At 38.5% G+C, this 22,922-nt stretch overlaps 2 protein-coding genes across 2 annotated transcripts in view; both read left to right on the forward strand.

Moving 5' to 3' along the window:
* LOC103922464 (macrophage mannose receptor 1-like) overlaps nucleotides 1–9,297 on the forward strand; it is a 34,209-nt gene extending 24,912 nt beyond the window's left edge. Inside the window, 7 exon segments of the mRNA XM_009330605.1 lie at nucleotides 1–60; nucleotides 2,249–2,414; nucleotides 3,822–3,968; nucleotides 5,049–5,165; nucleotides 6,518–6,685; nucleotides 8,455–8,484; nucleotides 9,053–9,297. The exon segment at nucleotides 1–60 is cut by the window's left edge and continues 24 nt beyond it. Of these exon segments, the coding sequence (XP_009328880.1) occupies nucleotides 1–60; nucleotides 2,249–2,414; nucleotides 3,822–3,968; nucleotides 5,049–5,165; nucleotides 6,518–6,685; nucleotides 8,455–8,484; nucleotides 9,053–9,297 (933 nt within the window).
* A 2,575-nt stretch (nucleotides 9,298–11,872) lies between these two features.
* LOC103922414 (macrophage mannose receptor 1-like) overlaps nucleotides 11,873–22,922 on the forward strand; it is a 33,269-nt gene continuing 22,219 nt past the window's right edge. The window contains exons 1-7 of the mRNA XM_009330552.1: nucleotides 11,873–11,942; nucleotides 14,309–14,707; nucleotides 15,549–15,722; nucleotides 17,913–18,071; nucleotides 18,885–18,998; nucleotides 21,314–21,460; nucleotides 22,366–22,548. Of these exons, the coding sequence (XP_009328827.1) occupies nucleotides 11,873–11,942; nucleotides 14,309–14,707; nucleotides 15,549–15,722; nucleotides 17,913–18,071; nucleotides 18,885–18,998; nucleotides 21,314–21,460; nucleotides 22,366–22,548 (1,246 nt within the window). The remainder of the gene's footprint in view (nucleotides 11,943–14,308; nucleotides 14,708–15,548; nucleotides 15,723–17,912; nucleotides 18,072–18,884; nucleotides 18,999–21,313; nucleotides 21,461–22,365; nucleotides 22,549–22,922) is intronic.

Here is a 22,922-nt window from a genome sequence, read left to right on the forward strand (position 1 = left end):
CTGCTGCTGCAGGCAGCGCAATATGGAGAGCCCTTATGGATCGGGCTCAACAGCAATGTGGTAAGATTAATAAATTGATAGGTGGTGCAGTTAAATGCCATGATTGGATTACTATCAGCAGGGAGAATTGTAGCATGTATAGATTTAGGAACCTAGGACTGGTGGACAGCACTCACTTCGTTTGACTTCATCCATCTTAAATCATTAAACTCCATCTTAGGCAACGGAGAAGGATGGGAACCTCTGAGAGTGTGGGCCTCTCTTTACTAACTCTATGGGAATCTTAGACACTTAGGTCAAAATACCTGGTTAACTTTTAGATGGCCATTTTTAGGAGAGGTGAATTCTACTCAAAGGGACCAACAGGGTCATTAAGGGTAGTGCCTCATGATCATTGGCAGCTGTAGCTTTTTCATTACTTTTTGGTTCAGAAGGGCTCACGGGACATACCATATGCCTCTGAACACCTTGTTATGCCTGCTAAGTCCCAAAGACTAAAAGCAGTAAAAGCTATACTGTACCAGAAGAAGTGAATACAGAGATCCAGGTCCACCGCTGTGTAAGGGAACACTCGAGTGAGCATCAGTCTTATTAGCTCTGTGACTGAGTGCCAAAACAAGCTTCAGCTTCTCTGGTGTATATGCAGTTGCTCAATGCACTTCACTATCATGTTTCTATTGCATTATTCTTTGAGCTGACTAAACTACCTTGATAATAAAAAGAGCTTTTTCATCAGTAATTATTTTCTTAACTAGTGATTGCTTTTACTGATTGTGATTCCATACTGACACATGATATAGCAAAACATGTCTGAAAGTCAGTATCCCCAGGGAGAACTTAGTATAAAAATAGCGTTTCTGATTATATGATGCAGCAGCACTCTGATAAAGCCTCTTAGAAGGCTACATAGCCTGAGACAATTAATTTGTTGCTGAACAATATGTATTTCCATGATTCTAACAGTGCGTCTCCCTACTAGACAAAATGCTTGGTCTTAGAATATATAAGTGAATGCTAGTCACCAACCTTGACATGAATCTTCCCACTTGCATAAGTCCACAGGACATCTCTATCCAAAACAAATAATAGTGTTTAAGTCCACTTGATATCAACGTTGGTTGTTTTTACAGTCATAGAAACATGGTTTAGAAAGCAGTTAAAATTCCATTACGATAAGGTTTGGATCACGGGATGTGTTCTCCTGGCCCTTATAAATAAGCTGGCCCTGCTGTTGCAGACCAAAGCTTTGTGGTTCCTCCTGTTCCCCAGGCAGCAATCTTGCCCTGAGGGTGCTGAGCTCAGAAGGGGCTTGTGTACCTGGCCTCTTGACACATCTAGACACTAGAGTGGGATCACAGTTTAGCCCTCAGTTCTTAATGTCAGCAGTATACTGTCTGGGTCTGTTCCCTTTTCCTTGCAATTCTTCTGATTCTTCCTGGAAAAAAAAAAAAAAGGGCGGGGGCAGTGGGGGAAGACTAAACAAAGACTCAAGACTTCCCCCTCCGGTGTATTTATCTTTTGCTCCTAACAAACTAATAATTTTCTCAGATTTTCATAGTGATAGCTGCAGTGAAAAGGAGGCCATGAAAGAGAAAAGGAAACGCTATACTGCCTAAAAGAAATAGGTCCTTTTGTTTCATATGTTTTTAGATCCTCTTAGCCCTCTTCCTCCACCACCATTGCCAGAAGAATGAATACTTCAGTTTGAATTGCAAATTTGTTTGCCGCACAATATTACATGCTACGTAATATCTTTTGCTCCTAACAAACTAATAATTTTCTCAGATTTTCATAGTGATAGCTGCAGTTTGCTCCTGAATGTTTCTCCTCAAAACTGTAGTTGAGCTTAGAGTCCTTGTTTGACTCTGAGACCCACTTCCACCTGAGCTTTTCACAGGTTTCATGTTCCTGTGGTTACGTTACTCTTCATGGTGACCTGACTCTTCTGGGATGGTGATTCCACCTCACAGTGTTGCCCGACAAGTGACTGAGCACCAGCAGTACCCAGGAAGCATCATTTAGCCTTCAAAACACCTTCATGGGCTGTTCCAGCATGGGAGGCATACTGCTGTGTCTTACTTTTACATTGCTGAGTCCTGATTCAATTAATATTTTAACAGTACTAGCACAGATATACAAACTGAGCTTTATATATCACTGTGAAAATGTGCATTTGTATAAATCCACTTACCTGAAACAGCCGATGAGAGTGTAGAAAAATTATGTCAAATGTTTGTTTCAATTTTAGAGTTATGGTTATTACAGATGGACTGATAAAAGGAAAATAAATTTTTCTAAGTGGTACTATGGAGAACCAAAACAGAAAATAGCCTGTGTCTATCTAGAGCTCTGTGGGAACTGGAAAACAGCACCTTGTAATGAAAAACATTTTCCTGTCTGCAAAAAATCTGAGGGTAAGCTGTGGAGGTGACTTTTGGTTTTATGGCAGAAACCTTGCTTGATCTGCTTTGACTGAAACACAAATTTCTAAGAATATATTAAGGAACAATAAGCCTGAGTATGCAATGTCAATACCTTTATTTTGCATGAACAATGTTTTATTTTGATGGAGCCAAGATACTGCCATTTTACTGGACTGGGGTGATAACTGCCATAGAGTTATCCTATGTGGCAGGGAGATAGAACATAGAGATTGTGGGAGTACTAAACATTTCACTTCAAGTCTAGAAGGTGAAACATTTTTCTGACAAGAATTTTGTGGGAAGGATTGCAATCAATAAAGTCCACTGAGTATAAAATAAATTTTGTTCCTTCAACATAAGCAGCGTTCATATACTGGTTACGGCTTCACTGTTACTAGATTCTAAAAACTGGGGAAAGGAGGAAGAGTTGTATCTGGGAAAAAAAAGAGTCTGTTATTGGCCCAAACAAAAGTTCATACTTCATAGTGATTCTGTGGGTGTCACTGAGGAATACTACAAGTTAAAAGCTACAGGCAAACCTTAGGATGGGACTGAACCTTTTTGCTTTCTCATTTGTATTAGAGCAACTGCTGTTAGGTCTAGTGACACAGAGTTAATGGAAATTCTGAGTTTCTTTTGATCTGTTTTTGTGTAGTTTTTCTTTAACTTCTTTTCCAGACCATGCTCTGAACTTCGTATCTATTCATTTGCAACTTTCATTTTAAAAACGCATGTACTAACTGACAGTGTTACCATTTCATTCCATAATGTCATTGCTTGCAGAAAAATGAGGGGCTACTACATAAATATTTGATGAGCTTCAGATTATTCTATGCATTGTCAGAGTTAAAGCTGTTCCGAAATTTTATGTAAGGATTATTATCTTTAGGAAAATATTAAATGGGAAATTTCCACAGTAAACTATGATTTAGATGATATTGTATCTGGTACCAGGTACAATATTTAGATGATATTTGCCAGGTAAATGATTTTTTCATTTAAAATCAAATTGCTATTTGAACCTCTTGAGAGTTTGGGAGTTTTCTGGCTTTTTTTTTTCTGCTTTTTACTGTATCATTTATACAAATTTGCTGGTTATAACAAAATAAACTAGAACCAAAAACCCCTGAACACCCAAATATCCTTGAGACAGTCCAAGTTTGATTTAGATGGTAACGCAGAAGAGCGCAGGCTCACATTGAATCATTCAGCTGTGACTGAGCAGTTCTGCTCCTCATTGTCACTCTTGACATAGACACTGATAATTCCAGCACTGTCTGCAGAAGAATATTTTAAGTTCCTTTAAGAAAGGTTTTTTTTTTTTTAAACTTGATTTCATATCTAAAGAACTGTAATCCCTACTGAATGAAAGCATCCATAATATCTGATTTCTTCTAGACGTACTTCCTTCTGATCCCCCACAGGATATTGGAAAATGTCCTGAATCTGATCACTTATCTTGGATTCCTTTCCGAAGCCACTGCTATAACTTCAACGCCAATGAAATGAGCTGGGCTCAGTCTGTGACTCAGTGCGTTCAATCAGGTAATTATTATTTTTGCCCAAAGATAGGATTTCAATCTTGATATTAAAAAAAAAATCACTTAAAAGTCTTGAAAACTAATGCTGCAAAATCTACACATATCAAAAAAAGGAAATCTATGTCTCATTTTTCGCCGTTGATGTTGTTTGCTTTTCAGTTATGTTGAAATTAAGGTGATGAATTTTCCTTGTTTTTTTCCAGCTGTGCTTGCTTCATGTTATATTTCTTCATTCACAAAATTTCTCTTTTTAGTAAGATTTTAAAATGGGTTAAATTCTCTCCAGCCTTATCCCTTCTTTTCTATATCTCTCCCTACACAAGAGCAGAATTAAATATCATAATAACAATCACTTATTTTTAACAGGGGGTGTGTGATCCAAAAGGCCTTGCATGTTCTGCCTGAAAGTCCTCGCTCTACCAGCAGGGCTCCCTGGCAGCCTGCAGAGCCAGGGGAGGGCAAAGGCTTCCCTCCCCCATCTCAGAGGCATCTGGTCCTGGCCAAGACCATGAGCTGCTCCTTGGCCCTCTTCCACCTATGCTGCTGAATCATCAGCTACCTCATCCATGCTTCAGGAGGCGATGAAAGAGAAAAGGAAATGCTATACTGCCCAAAAGAAATAGGTCCTTTTGTTTCATACGTTTTTAGATCCTCTTAGCCCTCTTCCTCCACCACCATTGCCAGAAAAATGAATACTTCAGTTTGAACTGCAAATTCATTTGCTGCGCAATATTACATGCTACGTAATATCCTGTCAAACCATGAAGAACAAATAAATAGTCACCAGTAATACCGATGAAAAATATTATCCAATCACTTGAAAATAATATGCACTTTGGCTGGTGTTTAAAAATCATCATCTTCACTGTGCTTTCATGTCTTTCATTTCTGATGACATCACTCACAGTCTGTGCTGTTCCCCTACAGCTGAACGCGACTTTCCAGTCTCTACTCAAATCCTTGCTTACTGCCTACCAGCAGGAGAGGTTTTATTATTAACCTTATCCTATATCAATGGCTGTAACTACCACTGACTTCTATGGCAGGGGATACCTCCAATCATCTTCTGTTGGTTTTCTTATAGGTGGTATGTTGACTTCTGTAGAAGATCTGGCTGAATCAAACTTTTTAGTAGAGCATGCAGACTTATACACAACCAAGACAAGTGGCTTTTGGATAGGAATATACAGAAATGTAAATGGTAACTATTTTAACTATAGTCTATAAATAATTATAAACAGACTTCGTTAAATGGACAGAAATATGAATAAGATGCATTTTTTGTTTTTAAGGAAGTAACTGAAATACAATATAAGCTAATTAAAAAAAAAAAAAAAGATAGATTGATAGCATATAACCTGAAATTTTTTGGAAGTTGATGGTTTTTTCCAACAGGTGTGAAAGGCTGTAGAAAAGAAATTTGCCTGGCTTCAGTTATGGCTCTTGCATATTGCATGGGTCCGCCAAAGGGATGCCACCATGTGGGACTGCCTCAGTTCAAATACCTTGTCTATATCTGGTTCAGTAGCAAAGATGTGGAGAGGTGATAGGAATATCTGGAGAGGCACAACACAGACGATACTGTTCTTTATTAAAGTGAGATATAACATGTAATTTCATCTGTCCATACCTGAGGCAATCATGGGGCCTCATTTCTAAATTCGAACGATCCAGGAATTGCTGTAATTGATGATAACTTTGCACAGCTGCTTACGCTTGCAGTGTCACTAAGGACCTTCACAGAGGACCACAGCCAATGACATGTATCCGTCCCTCTGACCTCAGCCCTCCCTGAGGACATGTCTCCTATTCCTGGTCTGTGAGAAAGCCTTTCCCACCCTGTTTGCTCTGTGCCCCAGTGGGGAACATGTCCCGGCTGGCTCTAATCTTCTCACGGCTGGGGAGCACCCGCATGGGAGTTACGGGTGTCCGGCTGCTGCCCTCAGCATCGAGCTTCTCTGTATGGAGAAAATGAGGCTGCTGGCTGCCAGAAAAAGAGTGCAGTGGAAAACACACGCTTGGAAGAAAACAACACTAGTGGCAATCCACAATCTGTCAGAAAGGATTTTTTTTCTTTTTAGATTAATTTTAACACATTGATACTTCAAAATTTTTGTTTCAGAGTTTATGCAAAAAAGAAATGTCTTAATTTTAACTAAGCATATGTTTAAGCGTTACAGTAAAAGTTGCTTGATTTTCAATGACTGCTGCTGAAATAATAATTTAGAAATTAAAAAAAAAGCATAGCTTTTTTTTTTTTCAGTTTGAAACTTTAGTACCCTAGACAAAAATACAGGGATACGTAAATTAAAACTAAGTTATGATTGGCAAATCTGCAAATCATAATTTGGAAAAGCATTTATATTGTTTTTAAGGAGAGAATCAAAAGAAATAAAATGCATTAGAAAATAACCACAGATGGAATTTTTGGAGAAAGTAGTATTGCTTTATTAGGCTGAGTAAAGTAATAATGTTCATATAAATACTCACTAATATTAGTGAAGATCTTTGATGTGGAACTATTAGTATTGCTACTAACATTTGCAACATTAGGGCAGCTGCTTTGGCAAGACAACAGTGCCTTAGACTTTGTCAACTGGGGTGAAGGACAGCCCTCGGAGGACCAGCTTGATTATTGCGTGGGGTTGTCCGCATTCTCCGGCTACTGGAGTATCCTTCCTTGCTCTTCCCCAAAGGGTTTTATTTGTAAGAAACCAAAGAGTAAGTGACTTCTTTAATATTTGCTCTTGATGTTTATGGTTTGATTTCAGTAGTAATAGCACAATATGGTCGTTACAAAAGGCCGACATAAAATGCTGTATTTACAGTCTTCCTTATCACCTGTTTCAGCATTCAGACAAAAATAATATGAATATATAGTTATCCTTTTTTTTGTCTGCCCTGTTCATGTTTTATTGCTTCATAGCTTCAGACTTTCTTGCATTCTGTGATGAATATTCAATTAATAACTGAAGATGATCAATATTTTCTGGAAAATTTTTAAACTCCTTTGTCGTTTTGCTCCCCTCCAATGTACACACATATTTTCCTGCTAACATTTGTATTCACTTTCTATGGAACAAAGGTTGCATCAATAACTTGCTTTTCTTCCTCTTGCTGTGCTATGACACATGCTGTTCCAGTAAGAGATGGATGAAGCAATTCCATTTAAATAATAACAGAATGGAAGCATGATCCAGAGCGTGTATAGTGACCTTTGAAAATAGTAGAAGTGGTTTGGTTTTTGGTGTGTTTTTTTTTTTTTTTTTTTTTTTTTTAAATGTTGTGTTTCTATGTAACTGAGCACCATCTGCTTTGGTCAGGAAGTAGAAGTATCAGAATATCATGAGCCAAACAGCCATGTGGTATTTTGGAGTTTAAAAAAAAGTATGATTTCCTGTCCTGTTTCGCAACCCCAAGGTTAGGGATGTTTCTGAGGTTCTGTCCTTTCCCTTCCCAGAGCAAAGCTGCAGCTGGCGGGGAAAGTAGCTGTACACATTTATAGCAGTGTCAGAGCATTTTCTGAAAAGCAAAGTTCTCCTTTTAGGGCAACTCCTAAATTTCTTTGGGTAGTCAGAGCAATAGACATATAGAAAGTTAATTCTTTGTTACCAGATATATCGGAAAGCAGAAACTCAGTGTCAACACACACTTTATTTGTTGGATTCGACTGTGAGTGGCCCTTACGTGCAATGCCAAAGTACAGTGAATATTCCTGACAGCAGGTTCTCCAGCAGAATGGGGTTTCAGCACAAGCAAATATTACATTACAGGGAGCTCTGCATCCTTCCAAGGGCCCAGTTAACAGTTGCGTTTCCTTCGTGCTCGCAAGCACGCCGAAACTTAATGTGTCGCTGTGCTTCTGCTGCAGCAGCCCGGCTCCTGGTGCTTCCTACGCCAGATCTGCTCTTGCACTGGCCATCATCCAGCTCGCACCCAGCATGCCGAGAAGAATCTTGCAGATGGCGCCCTCTTTGCACGGCTGGGAAAAACTGCATAAGAAAGCTTGAGCTTATAAATGTAATTATAGATGCAAATGAATTATGGTAAATTAAAATCTGCTGGGTCTCAAAGGAATTGTGTGCAGTACAGGAAAACTGTCAAATATCCTCAGCATTTGATCAAGTTTTTCCCAGTCTCCACAGGCATGCAGACCCAGTGAAGAGGGCATGATTTATTAACCAGGGGAGAAGAGAGAGTCCATCTAAAACAGTCAGAAACTACCTGTGCTTGGAGATTCTTTGGTTATTAAAAAGGAAGCAAGAAGGGAGCTTTAATATGCAAAACACTGCAGTTTTATTACAGTGAATATCAGGTTAAAAATCAACTACACCTTTTCATCTCTGTTAATTTAGCAAATGTGTTTCCAGGAGAAGTGATGAGGTAACCTTGATGTGCAGGTTACCAGACCTTTTGCTAACATGAAACTGTTGGGATGAAAATGCAATGTTTTTAGATTTTGGCTAAACATTTGTCTTTATCTTTGACAGCTATTCTTAAAGCAGCTGCAAACATGGAAGGTAGGATTTATTTTTCCTTTCCAATAGTTTCAAAGAGACCTGAAAAGAAATACTTGGGGTTTTTTATGAATTGGTATTTATTATTAATTTGTCTTGTAAAAATTTATTTATATGAGCTTAATTTACTTAGTTGCCATTGAATTCACTCCCAGCATAATTTAGCAGTACATATGAGACACTTAGGGCATCCCAGGAAGACTAAATGCTTTAGTAAACGGATCACCCCCTCTTTGCTGCTTCTTTTGCATGCTAAGATCTATGAGGAGGACTGACACAGAGATATTATGGTAGATTTTTAATAAAATTTTATCCTAAAAAAAACCCATACAATAATATCTACACCTTAATTATCATAGCTTCTTTGCCCACCCTCCTATCCTTGCCCCAGGAGAACAGTGGAAGAAGACCAAGAAATGTTGAGGTTATATTCCATTTCCTTCATAAATGCGGGTTGCTGATTAACAACCTGGTAGTTAAGGGGGAAATTAGACCAATAGTTTTCAGTATTCTTCATATTTATTTATGGCTACAGTACACCCGCTTCTATTTGCTTTGTATTTATTTACAGATGCCAAAAAGGACAAAGCACAAGGTCACATGAATATGTGGATACTGCTTACTCTGGTCCTCATCATTTTATTAGGGATGGGCTTCATGATTTATTTCTTATTCAAGATCAAAACTCAAAGGGAGACTGAAAGAGAGATGAGGCAGTGCAGCACACTGCTAGAATACAGCCGTGTCCTAACTGGAAAGAACGATGAAAATGATGCTACCAACAACAAAGGAAAAAATGAACACAGCGTCGTCTAATGGGATAACCATACAGCCGAACTATATGGTTAAGCTTAAAAAAAAAATCTAGCTGGAACAAAGGAAGTCTTAGTAAATGTTACATGCACCTAACAAACAGACACTCTGAACTAAAATTAGCAGTTATTCCTTTGGTACAGATTAAGAGCTATTGCTCTATGCTCTCCGAGAAATGCCCTCAGGACTAAGACTCAGTACTGTATAAAATGGCTGATTAAACAAGCATGACAAATAGCAGAACTACTGTGAATTTAGATTTAAAAGTTATGGATTAGTACCCTAGTGTTCTCTCTTTTTAGAGACTTGTGGCAGCATCACATAGTGAGTCAAGTGCAGATATAGTGAGCACTTTCTTTGCAGAGCACTCAGCCCCAAAGCCTGCATTTTGAGAATATATCTCACCACAGCATACTGAAGAGTGCATACTGTTACTCAAGTAAAATGGTGTTTGGAATAAACAGAGATTTACATGAATTGTTTTTCCCCATTATTGCCCCTGTTTTACACTCTTTACACAAGTATCTTCCTTGCCATAGTATTATAAGTGAAATGCAAATACTTGTCCTTCATTCATGGCTTCAACTTGGATTTTGCAAAACAAGTCTTTGCAAACACTCAGTCATATTCTATGACTTTGAATGCTTTGTATCAGTTATGAATATGAGAGTATATCAATAAAGGATCTATATCTTACATAATAATACTTCAGCATTGTTTAATTAGCATGCAGAGATGTTATAAGGTTTGGTGATCTAATGAGTCATTTACCTTAAGAGAGAGGCTAAGAGGAGGAAACAGAAACATGGCATATGACTAAAAAGAAGCATAAATAAACTATAAAATGAATTGGATGCCAAATAAAGCTGGAAGAATCCATTCCTGTTTTTATTTCACTTGATTGCTCATTTTAGGATGCCTTCTCTTACTATCCTCCAACTCTCTGCTAAATGGACTGATGGCTGGGCACTGTATCCATGCTACAGCCCAGTAAGGCAGTGGGGCACACCACCGTGTCTTGGTAGTGAAATGCTTTAGAGATTTACTGTGCTGTTTAAGTTTTTTATGGATTGTGTTGTCTATGACAGACTGAAGAAAAAAAAAAAGGAAAAGATCTCAAGGATCTCTGGGAAAAACAGACCCTTAGAAAGTTCCTAAGAGCTGTCTAGGAGAGGTCATTGGGAAGGAGAGATTCACATGACATTGGATTGCTAGTTTGTAGATGTTGCAGTCAAACAAAATGTATTGCAGAGGATAGGGAATGAAGGGCATTCTGTACTCAAACTATTTTTACTGACAGTCCCCTTGATCTTACACCTTTTTTTTCCTTCATGTAAGTTGCAACACATACCCATATTTATCTTTTTTGTAAATACTGAGACTGAATTGGATTCAGTGCTGCTTGATGGCTAACGATAAAGGCAAGGCAAATGAAAAGAGTAAACAGATGAAAAAAACTCCAAACCTGAAAAAATATCATTATTTATACTTTTAATATTCTGATAGTTGATATTGGTAGCACAGTTCTAAAGACCCTATACTCTGTAAATGGGCTGCTTCTCTCACATTAAGTGACGTTTTGCCCTTGCAGAATATATTGTGAAATTTGTCTTCATAAAAAAGCCATGAAAAATGAGAGAAAATTCTAAGGGCAATTTCTGCTGAATATCTTTCCTCCTTTTCCTTCAAAACAAATAAGGGATTTTGCATAACAGCTGAAGTTGATTTCCACTCAATAAAGGGCTGCAGCTCATTTGTAATGTTTCAGAATATTCCTCTTTGCTTGTCTCATTTATACTTGGTACAAAGAAAGAATTATTAAGTATTAAAATTCATTTGTACTTTATGGATTAAATAATTTTGAAAGGCAGTTTTGTTATCAAAATCACTGGTTAACAGAAAGATTTGTAAAGATTTGACTAATTTGTATTGGTTCTTCTGAGATAAATTCACATGAAATAACAGCACCGTAGTTTTACCAGTTGATAAATTGGAGAAGATAAAAGCCAGGTATATATATAGTGCCCAGTTTGTCAAATTACCAAGCAAAATTAAACGGTCCTGTCTGGGTTAATATTTCACACTGAAATAGTCGACATTGCTCGGTGCATCAAATTAAATGAATACATCTTTTGTAGCAGTGAAGACCTATCTGGCCAAGAAACTTGCATATATTTTTTCTGAGTTTCCCAGGTATGTTTGTATGAGATTTGAAGTACATCCATTTAAAGTGCAGTCCCTGCTTCTTTGTCTTTGAGAGTCAGGACTTTACAATCCCAGAACAGAACCAAGAAAGTTAAAAATAATTCAGCAGAATGATGTTGAACTCTTCAAAGTTTGCCACTGGCATTTGAATAGAAGGAATCTTCACTTTCAGATGCAAAGTTTGAATTTTTTAATTATTTATAGATTTCAAAATACCACATGTGACAGGATATTTCCTTATTTAGAGCCCAGAGTTTTCTCTTTCAACTAAAACTCTCCAAAACTGAGAAGGAGCCAGTGCCAACTGGTTCCTTAAGGACTTCTACTGCAGCAATTAATTTCAGCTCATCGCTTTGTGAATAAGAAGAAAGAAATGAAACATTTGACTTTTTCTACAGTCTTAGTTTTCCTCTCTTTCATTCATACTGCTTTTCAGACACTCGGTGAGTCTTTGTTTCTTATTCCCTGCAAAAGTGGATGTGAAAGTGGGCATTTTTGTTGTCTTGCTTGTTTCTCAGGCTCTTTTAGATTTTCACCCAGCTTGACTGCCCTGCATTTTGTATTCATCCTAACTGAAGTGGTCCACATAAGCTTAAAAAAAGATGCAGAGAGAGATGTTGGTTCATATTTAAAAAGAGGGGAAGAGTCAAGATGGGATAAAGCTGGGAATCAGAAGTCATGACAGAGTCATGTATGCGGATAAAGATTTATTTTTGGATACGACTTAATTATTGGTTATGCCTGTTCTGTGAAGTAGAGCGACTTCACAGTATGCTCCATAGTCATTGTCTGTACATGTGACTGAGTTATGAAAAATTAAAGAGACGGGAATTAAATAGGGTGCTGTATGTGTATCTCCTAGCCTTAGGATGAGGTTGTGTGGGATAAGATGGAGCTTGTGGATTGACGTGAGATGTAATACTGTGGCTGAGCAGATGCCAGTGAAAAAAATATTCAAAAGATCAGAGTCAAGATCAGCCCTGGAATAACCACTATGGCTTTCAGAGTAAGGATGAGAGGCTCTGTTAAGGCTCTGAAGTTGACCAAAGACAGATCACAACTCCCTTATGATGTAAGGATGGTGATAAGGTTCAAGGACATTTTTCCTTTATCCTTCAATTCATTAGATTTGTGGAGGAGTGGGGTACAAATCACAGCTTCTGAAAGCAGACACTGTGCCATGTGAGCTGTGCCAGCACTAGACTGTGCAAAAAGGGGGTCTCCCCTCTTCTCTGCAAGCTGGGACCCAAACCCACATGATAGCCCAAGCACGAACCTCATAGTTTCCAGCAAGAACTCCTATTATAAGACCCAAAAATACTACGAGGGGCAATAGCTGAAACTTAGGGCACTACACAAAGCACTTATTTAGTTAGCAGTAAGAAATAAAAGATTTAACAAGATTTAAAACTTTCTGTCTAAATGGACAAGGAAAGAAGAAACTAGGTCTTTGCTCCAAATTTAGATCTGAAGAAGTGAAACTTCCATGGATTACTAAGCTGGCCAAAGTAACACAGGGCCTTCTTGGGAGAGCTCAAGCATTAAATACAGATATCCTGACAATAACTATTCTTCCTGTCATAGCTTCCCAGAATTTCCCAGACACTTTCTGCTCTGTTCACTACTCAACATTGGCTGTGCCCTAACATCCTACCCTTGTCCTACAAATTTACTTTAGTGTTTGGAAGGGTATCTCACTGTCCCTTATGTGGTTATTCTCTCAGATGGATACGGGGGTGATCCTACATCTCTGTCTCCAGGTGGGGATTTGAGGCACAGACAACTGAAAGGCAAAGCCTTGCCCTCCTGTCCCATAGGTCCTAGAATATTCCCTGTAGTCCAAATTTCACTCCCTCGTGACCCAAAGCCAGTGGGAGCTGTATGCTACTTGATGTTTTGAAAAGCAGGCAGCTGTGTTCACAGACCAATGCCCAGCACTGAACGACCTGCTCTACACGTCAGCAGTACAACTGCAGTATTGGGCAGCCCTTCCCAGCAGGGCCTACTTGTCCTGATGGATTACTAAATTAGGCTGCCTATAATCTTTGGGGAGTTAGCTAGCTTCTTTAGCATTCACGTATTGTCTTTCCATAACAATGTACAGGCACACAGGCACACACCTATATTATCTTTACCTCTATATACTGCCCGGTGTTGGTTCTTGTGAGAATGTTTGTGATTTGATTGTGTGAATTATGTTGACTTCTTATGATAGACGTACTAATGAGAAGATACTGGAACAAGGCAAGATAACAAATCACTGTTCCACAGTTTTTCATCCTAAAAAATACCCCAAACCATAATAGAACATGCCAATTACAGAAGGAGCAAGAGTCACAGAAGGCTCACTCATTAACTGTATTAAGCACAAATGCAACCCCATGGAGATGTATATAACATGAGCTAAATCTATAGTGCATGAAGTGATGGCAAACTTCCAACTCTTCAGTAAGGTCTCTTTTGGAAATCTTGAAAGAAATATGTATTTCAGGAGGGATTTAGAAAAATAAAATCCACTATACTCATGAAAATTCCATTACAGTGATGACATTTTTGAAGCTGTCATAATGTATTTTATGTGCTCTTATTCCTCTGCATTGTATTTACATGAGCTGCACTTATTTTTCCTTCCCAGAAGGAAATAAATGTCTTGAAAATGCTGTTTGATCTTTGCAAAAGTGACTCAGATTTACAGTCTCCTGACACGAGTCATATCAGCATAGAATCAACAGCACATCTCTTTCCTCACAAGCTTCCCTCACCATGTGCTCACCATAAATACATTAATTCTGATTATTTTGTTTTACAGACAATGAAATATTTTTAATATACAATGAGGATACTAAACTCTGTTTAATTGCTCAGAGTTCTCATTCAGTCACAACAGCTGCTTGCAACAAAAATACTGAGTTACAAAAATTCAGGTGGGTGTCTGATCACCAGGTGATGAGCGTGGCATTTGCACAATGTTTGGGAGTGCCCTACAAGCAAAACCAGGCTAAAATTTCTTTGTACCCCTGCAACAAGAAAAGTGAATTCCAGAAATGGGAGTGCAGAAATGCAACCTTGGCAATCCAAGGGGAAGATTTATTTCTCAGTGCTGGCAAAAGAAAAGAAGACAATATCGTGATGAACACAGGATCAGCGACGATGAATAAATGGAAGATCTATGGAACCATGGATGATTTGTGTTCTAAAGGCCATGAAGGTAAAATTTAAAAGTTAATCTTGATGGTGTCTTGAACCCACTTGTTTGCCTCATGGATAAGGTCCTTTGATTTCTGCTCCCCTTAGTCCAACATCAGCTGTTCCACCTCAGGCAATGTTGGACCGGAGGATGATTCGTTCACATACTCAGGCCTGCATTCCTCCATCCTGGAGATGTACAGGTCCTTAGCTTCAGAGAGAATGTAGTATGTGCAAAATGTGCATTTTTTATTCTTTACTGTTAAAGCAAAAGGTAGATCCAGGCTATTTTTAATAGTTAGCTTTAATAAAGTGCTTTATTTAACTGTATGCTAGTACTAGTGAAATGGTATTAGCATTGTTGGATGAAAGGCAAAAATTTTTACATTTAATACTCCTATAGTAAATATAAGGAAATAATTCCATGCACACTACCGTTCAGTTCCTCTACAAGATTTCAGATAACAAAAAACCTCACAACATTTAGCACTTAAATGAATGATTTATTTTTAGTGAATGACAGGAAGTTAGGCTACATGAAAAAAAAATATGCTATTTTTAGAAAATTATTATTCAATATATGAGACAAAAATCACTACAGTTTTATCATAATTCTTGACTACAGTATGAAACATCTCTATTTCCAGCCATTATATCTGGCAATATCATAAGTTAATGATAAATTGCAAGACCTATCCAGAACTTCCTTAGAAGACACTGCTGGTGACAGTAGGTCCCCAGTTACACTGGTGCAACACTTGTAACACTTTCTCCACATACCCTTACAGAGAGTACAGATACATAGAGAACTGGGTCCCCCAGATTTCTGTACCTATATTATCATTTCTCTTTTGCCCCCTCAGATCTGTTTACACTGTTAGGAAACGCCAACGGAGCTCCATGTGTCTTCCCCTTCCAGCTGAGTGGTAAATGGCACGCCGGGTGCACGGCTGCCAGCAGGTCGGATGGCTTGCTCTGGTGTGCAACAACCCCCAACTTCAACACGGACCATTTGTATGGGTTCTGTCCAACTGGCAGTAAGTCCCAAATGCTGACATAGATGCTATAACACAACATGGTTAGGTAAATATATCAATACTGAGACGCTGTTACTAATATGGAAGGGAAAAACCTTGTAACGACTTTATTTTACTCAAAAATGTCTCTGCCACGCCATAACATTCCTTACAGAAGAAACAAAAATGTTTCCTATGAGTTTTCAGTCAGGCTGAAAGTTGTCTGGGTGTATCCATCAGTACCTAACACCCAGGAAAAGACCAGTATGCTTTAAATATGACTGCGTTCAGCATAAAATCATCTGAAAACTGAGACGCTACTCACAGCCTAATTCTCCTTGCCTCATTGCTCTTTGTGGTAACAGTAGTATAACCTTTTCTACCCATGCAAATCCCTGTTCTGTATCACAAGATTGGTCTATAGTCCACGGGAGGATGTAGTTTGTTTTCTGAAAGACATAAAATAAGAAGATTGGCTCAAAGGTCTTACTGAAATAGCAGCATCATCAGCCTTTCCCTTGTAATATTCCAGATAACATTACAAGGTAATGTTAATTAATAACAAGATAACAAGGTAATGTTATCTGAACAGATATGTGCATCTGATTGCAGGATGAAGGACACCAAAATACATTGTTAATGAAGATATTAAAAATGCTGCCTCAGACCTAATTTTTCAGTGCTATACCACAGACTCACTATTCGTCATTTTGGTAGGAGTATCACACCGGGAAACCAGGTTTAACTCATTATCAACCACCAACTACGACCACCACTTTCACCGATATTACTGAAAAGTATTTCCTGGTGCAATATTGCATGCAGTAGCTTGAAAAATCCCAGAACATCCTCACTATAGAAACTGGAAAATATGAAGTATTTGGCATTAAATAATTGTTGGGACACTATCACTAACACTTGAGTCTACAATTAAAAAAGAATGTTAAAAATCTGAAGTCAATCAGTAATAAAGAAACACAATAAAAACCAGAAAACATTTCTTCTAATGAATCGTTCAAGAAATTCAATATCTTTTCCTCAACAAAAGAGAAAGTTAGGGGAAGCTGTAATCACAGCTTATTAGCACTTGCTGAGGGAACAGTTTTGCTAAAAGTGAGCTCTCGGAAGACAATTTCTAAATTCTAATCACCTAAAACACATGCAGACTAGAAGTAAAGAATATATTTTAAAAAATCATAGAATCATTTAGGTTGGAAAAGACCTCTAAGATCATCGAGTCCAACCATTAACCTAACACTGCCAAGTCCACCACTAAACCACATCCCTAAGCACCACATCTACATGTCTTTTAAATACCTCCAGCAATGGTGACTCAGCCACTTCCCTGGGAAGCCTGTTCCAATGCTTGACAACCCTTTCGGTGAAGAAATTTTTCCTAATATCCAATCTACACCTCCCCTGGTGCAACTTGAGGCCATTTCCTCTCATCTTACTGCTTGTTACTTGGGAGAAGAGACCAACACCCACCTCGCTACAACCTCCTTTCAGGTAGTTGTAGAGAGCGATGAGGTCTCCCCTCAGCCTCCTTTTCTCCAGGCTAAACAACCCCAGTTCCCTCAGCCGCTCCTCAGAAGACTTGTTCTCCAGATGCCCTACTCCTGCTGGCCACCCTATTTCTGATACAGGCCAGGATGCTATTGGCCTTCTTGGCCACCTGGGCACACTGCCGGCTCATGTTCATCTGGCTGCCGACTGACAGCCCCAGGTCCTTTTCCGCCAGGCAGCTTTCCAGCCACTCTTCCCCAAGCCTGTAGCATTGCAAATGCAATTAATGGTGGCATAGTTTGAAAAGCAAACTTTCCATAATTGGAAATATTTGCATTTCAGTTGTATTTCAGCCAAGAATTAATTCAGGCATAGCCTATGAGCTGCTGAACAGGTTTTCAGAGTAGATAATGACCAAGGTGCAGTTTTGTCTTATTATCTCTTTACACTATTTTTTTTCACCTGATTTGAAAGGGAAAACTGAAAATAAAGGATGAAAGGCCCATATCTGCTAATGTCAATGGCAAACTCTCTTTTACTTAACAAAGAGCAAGCTAATGTAAGAGTGCAGGTTTTGGGGGGTCTAAGCCTTATTTGCTCCAGAATCTCATTTCACATGTAAGCTTGCAGTTAAATTTTCTTGTAACATTTTGTGTAAGATGTTTATAACAAACTGCAATACTAAATCTCCTTTCTCTCACACAGACAATGACAGATTTTGGAGCACAGATCCTTTGACAGGAACCTACTACCAGATAAACTACCAGTCAGCTCTCACATGGCACCAAGCAAGGAAGAGCTGCCAGCAGCAGAACGCAGAATTATTAAGTGTCACAGAGATACATGAACAAATGTATCTAAGAGGTGAACTAATAAGTAAGACTGTGTAAAAACAGTGTCTCATAGGTTTTTTTGACTGATAACAAATGTTTCAGTGCTTTAATCACATTACAAGGAATAGCTGATGTAATAATAGTATATGTACTGCTAGAGAAATAGCACAATTACTGTAAATTAAACTTTTTATAGGTGGAACTTTTGTAAGTTGTGGAATTGCCATTTGAAATTATTTCTATTATTATTATTTTTTCAAAGAAAGTTAAGAATCTCCAGCTAATTAATCAAAAGTTGGCTCAAGCTCAGAAAACACCAGAAAGGTCCTAGAAAGGGACGTTACAAGAAGGAAAGTCATTATAGGAGGCAGTCATTATATGACTTTTGTGTTAAGAAATCAGTATTCTTCACATATATCTAATGAAATAGATTTTTGGAAATACCATACAAATTTTATACAAAATGCTATTAAAAATCTAAAGACTTTCTGGATTTATGCATAGACTGTAGAACCAAGGCCCTCTATCAATTGCATCACACTCAAGCAAACTTGTAACATAAATATTAACAATAGCAATTCAGTGTTTCAGTTTCCAAAGCTTATTGCTTACATGTAACTGTAGAATAGCATTAAATTCAGATAAACTAATATGTAAAATAGTGTTTTGCCATTCTCTACCCTATAACTACAGAATAAACTCTCCGAGTTTATTACCAGTAAACATGGATTCTGTACTGAAATTAAAAATCACTAAGCAGACATTTATTATCTTCCTCCAAACTTTGAAAATGCAGAGCATTTCCTAACAAATCTCATTAGAATTCAACTCTTTGGTTACCTAGATTTGATTGACACCAAAAGATCCTCTCTCTGGATTGGGCTTAACAGCCTGAATCTCAACAGCGGCTGGCAGTGGAGCGGTGGCATTCCCTTCAGATACTTTAACTGGGCACAAGGTAGTAATAATTTTTTTAACAGTTTTTTGAATGAATCTTTCCCGCCAGAATGCTGAATGCATATTAATTACTGTCCTGTAGTATTCACCATGAACACGAGGAAATGGAGTTGAAAGGCTTATGAGACATGTGAGATTAAAAAGCTGAGAATGATGCTTTCCTTCACTGGATATATCACAAGGAGTTTCAAGCAGAAGAGTTAAATAAACTCATCTCCTATCAGAAGCAGATAAAGTGAAAAGCACTAGCTGAGCTGTAGCATGCTAGGAATGCCTTCAAGTCAGTTAAAACCTCTGTGTCTCTTCAGCTCTCACAAGGATTATCAGACCCCGCATCCTGCAAGGACTCAGCTGTCAGTAAGCATCAGTCTTTCAAAGCCTTCCCCTTCACTTTTTACGCTTTTCCTCTTTTCTTCTCTCCTCTTTAACATTCAAGAGAGACTGTAAATGGAGTTCACAGCATTGGCAGTTTATCTTTGAAAGTCATTTAATGATTGTCATGGCAACAGCTGGTTGCGGCAAATGCTGAATGTTTGCTTGCTGAATAAATGCACACATATTCCATCTTTTGGCCTTTCCCAAGGCTCAGAGGTGCCACCTGTTTTTATATGGCACAGAAGATGAAGGGAAAGCCCAGAGTTGCTGAGTCTGGTAGAGGGTTTTCTACCTTCTGCTGAGCTGGTCAAATTCCTTAAGCCTTGTAGAGAAGAGTAGTTGGCTCTCAGGTCAAGCAGCCCACACCCTTGGAGTTCCTGTATCCCCACATGATGGCTGTTATGATGAGTTAATCTACACATTTCCAGTTTACTGCAATATTATTATAAGTTGTATCTTTTGGGGGGAGGAAAAAAAAAAAAGTAAGTAAGTCATCGCAATGTGGACCTCTCTGAGAAGTGGAAAACACTGCCCAATCCCCAAGGACAGTAGTCCTGGAGAACCTCCTGGAGAGCTGGTTGCAGCGGCAGGCAGGGGAGAGACGCACAGCAAGTGTGAGGGCACGTGAGGAGGCTTGGCTTGCACCAAGGAGAAAATCTGCAGCCAAGTTGCCAAAGGAACATGCAGAAAGGACCTTTCCAAAGGGCCTGAGTGTAACTTTTTTGTTTCTGCACACCACTGAAAGCTGCTGGATCAGAACCTGACATAGAAAGGAAATGCTCCCCTACAAGAGCATTGTGGAAATGAGATCTGTTTTCACATGTGATTTGGTATGCCTCATCCAACAGATATGCCTTATATTTTATTTTAGGAATTCCATATTATTATTTTTGTGCTCTGCTAAACACAGCTCTAGAAACTGTAAGCCATTTAACATGCTCACATAAAGAGGAAGCCTGTCAGGCTTTGACCAATCTAGGTTCCCACCACTCCCGACTCAACTGCCAGACAACGTATCCCACAGATCGGTGGCATTTTGCTTTTGTCTCATATTTTTAATAGGTAATATTCATTCACTGATCTTGGTTTAGCTCTACAATGCAGAGCTAGAACTCTTTCAGGTTTTGAAATTTCTTTTTATTGTTAGCAGCTGATGGCTCTTACTCTGAAGAATGCTCTTCTCTCTTCACATCTGTAAAATTCCTTGTCTGAATATGAACTATGTTAAGATGCTGCCTTACTGTGTCCCCACACAAAGATTTTAGCTCAAACTGTGTCCTCTGATTTCATGAATGTAACTGAGTGTTTTAAGCTTATTACTTAGTCCTATTAGCATAACTGGGTCCTGACAACAAATTGTGTATAAAACAAGATGTTTCATGAGCTGTGAAACTATGATTTCCTACAGTCTGTGTACGGCATTGCAACTGCAGCAGCACCAGGTACCCCTTCAATGTAGGGACTCTTCAGTCCAGCATCTACTGACTGGGCAACAACATAATTTATTCTGCAACAGGTTGTGAGCTACATATTCCTCAGCAGATGTATGGCTGACCCCTGTGCACAGGCTGATTAAACTGGGGGACGGGGGGGCAAGGAAAGGACTTGCTGCAACTTTTCCATCAGTGCAGACTCGAAGTTTAGTCTTTCTTCTGTGCAAGACAACAACTTTCACAAAACTTATAGGAATATCCTATTTTTGAGACCGCTATTCTGCAATCAAATCTGGCAGAAAGTGTGAATTATGCAACAAGCATCTAAATAAATGTTTTGATGGGTACTTTTAAATTACATTTCCTTATCTCCGATAGAAAAATAACTGTAGCAATGAAGTCATGATTCCGTAATTGACATATGAAAGGGCTGGAAGCAAATTGTTCTTTCAGCTGCTGACATAAAACCTGTGCTATATAAAAATAATTTGTTTTTTATTCTATGAAGGAAGCCCTGAGCCTGAGCCTGAGAAACTCTGTGCAGTACTAAATCCCAGAAGAGATACTAAATGGGAAAACCAGCCGTGTGAGCTGAAAGTTGGCTATATCTGTAAAAAGGAAAACTCCACACTGGATCCTTTCATTCTTCCATCAGGTAGATCAAGCAAATAAAAACCCTTTGATAAAGACAGAATTTGTGTCACTAAAAAGAAATTTCATGGCTATTTAAAATTTAAAAAAAGAGCATTGTCATTTGTTCTTCTGCTTTGATGAGTGGCACAGAACAAAGCATACTCTTATTTGTTTAACCAAATATATTTACATACTGGAAATGTTCCTGGAACCCAGTAACCACACAAGCAATTTTTATTTCGTGTTATTATTCACAATTCCAGAGGCACTGGTCTAAGCCATACACTGTCACAAAAGTATCATGGACTGCATGGACGTGAAAATAAAGGTAGAGATGCCTCACCCTTCCTGCAGTGCATTCCAGTGAAAACACTGAGGCTTACCACTGAAGTCTTGGAAAGATGGCACCAATAGGCTCAAACCGCCTTCTCAGTGGGATTGCCTGTAACCTAGAAAGATAGCAAAAAAGAGCAAGTTCCTTCAGACCACTTTTCTACTATGCTTTTCTCTGATTTATTTAATGAGACTTAGTATGGAAAGCCACGTGTGCAAAGAATTACTTGTGCTGCAGTAATAATGCCTTTATGAAATATGCAAAACATAATAGGGTAGGGTATAGTGTGTGAAAACACTATACATGGAATTCCAAAATACTCCTCTGTCCCATAGTGAATATTTCACACTAGTGAAGCGCAGTTATGACTGGCTCCATTATTTTCCTCTTTTGTGTAAATGCAGTATGTTTTCTGTAAAAGTGCAACAGCAAACAGACTAAAGTGTTTTATGTGTATGAGGAATGAATAGAAGTACTGCTTATTTGTAATCACTCCATTAATTAGTTAATTAACTGATTTGAAATGTAATTGCAGTTATTCTAGACTTCAGTTTTTCACTGTTTAAAACTGCAAAATTTCTATTGGTTTTGAGGGGATGCAGAGCCTGTTAAATGCCCAGAAGGATGGTTGCCCTATGGAGATCACTGTTTCATGATTCATAGAGACCCCAGAGTATGGAGAGAAGCCCTAGTTTCCTGCAGTGAGAGCAATGGCAATCTGGCCAGCGTCCACAACCCTGAGGAGCACGGCTTCATACTGTCTCAGCTTGGCTACAGTGAGTATTTCTACAGGGCAGTGTTTGGTACAAATGGAGAATTATATTATTAGAAATCTTACAGGATTTAAAAAAAATCTTATTTGTTTGATATGAATATTTATAGGGAAACCCACATATATATAGGTTAAAAAAAACACCAAAAAACCGTGAGAGGAATCATTAGTGATCTCTTCATTTTCGTCTTCATTATTTTCATTTTGATTTTCATGTGTTTTTCACTGCATGAAATAACTCGAAGGAAATAACAGCTCTAGTTACTGCAGTATTTGGGCAGATTATCTGCCTCAGACACCTTGTAGCTGTAGATACAGTAATGGACTTTTACTGATAAAGCTGAGGAATCTCATTTCCTGCTGGTATCTCATTTTTTA

The sequence above is a fragment of the Pygoscelis adeliae genome, unplaced genomic scaffold, assembly GCF_000699105.1.
Source record: "Pygoscelis adeliae isolate BGI_AS28 unplaced genomic scaffold, ASM69910v1 Scaffold27, whole genome shotgun sequence".
NCBI classification, from domain to species: Eukaryota; Metazoa; Chordata; class Aves; order Sphenisciformes; family Spheniscidae; genus Pygoscelis; species Pygoscelis adeliae.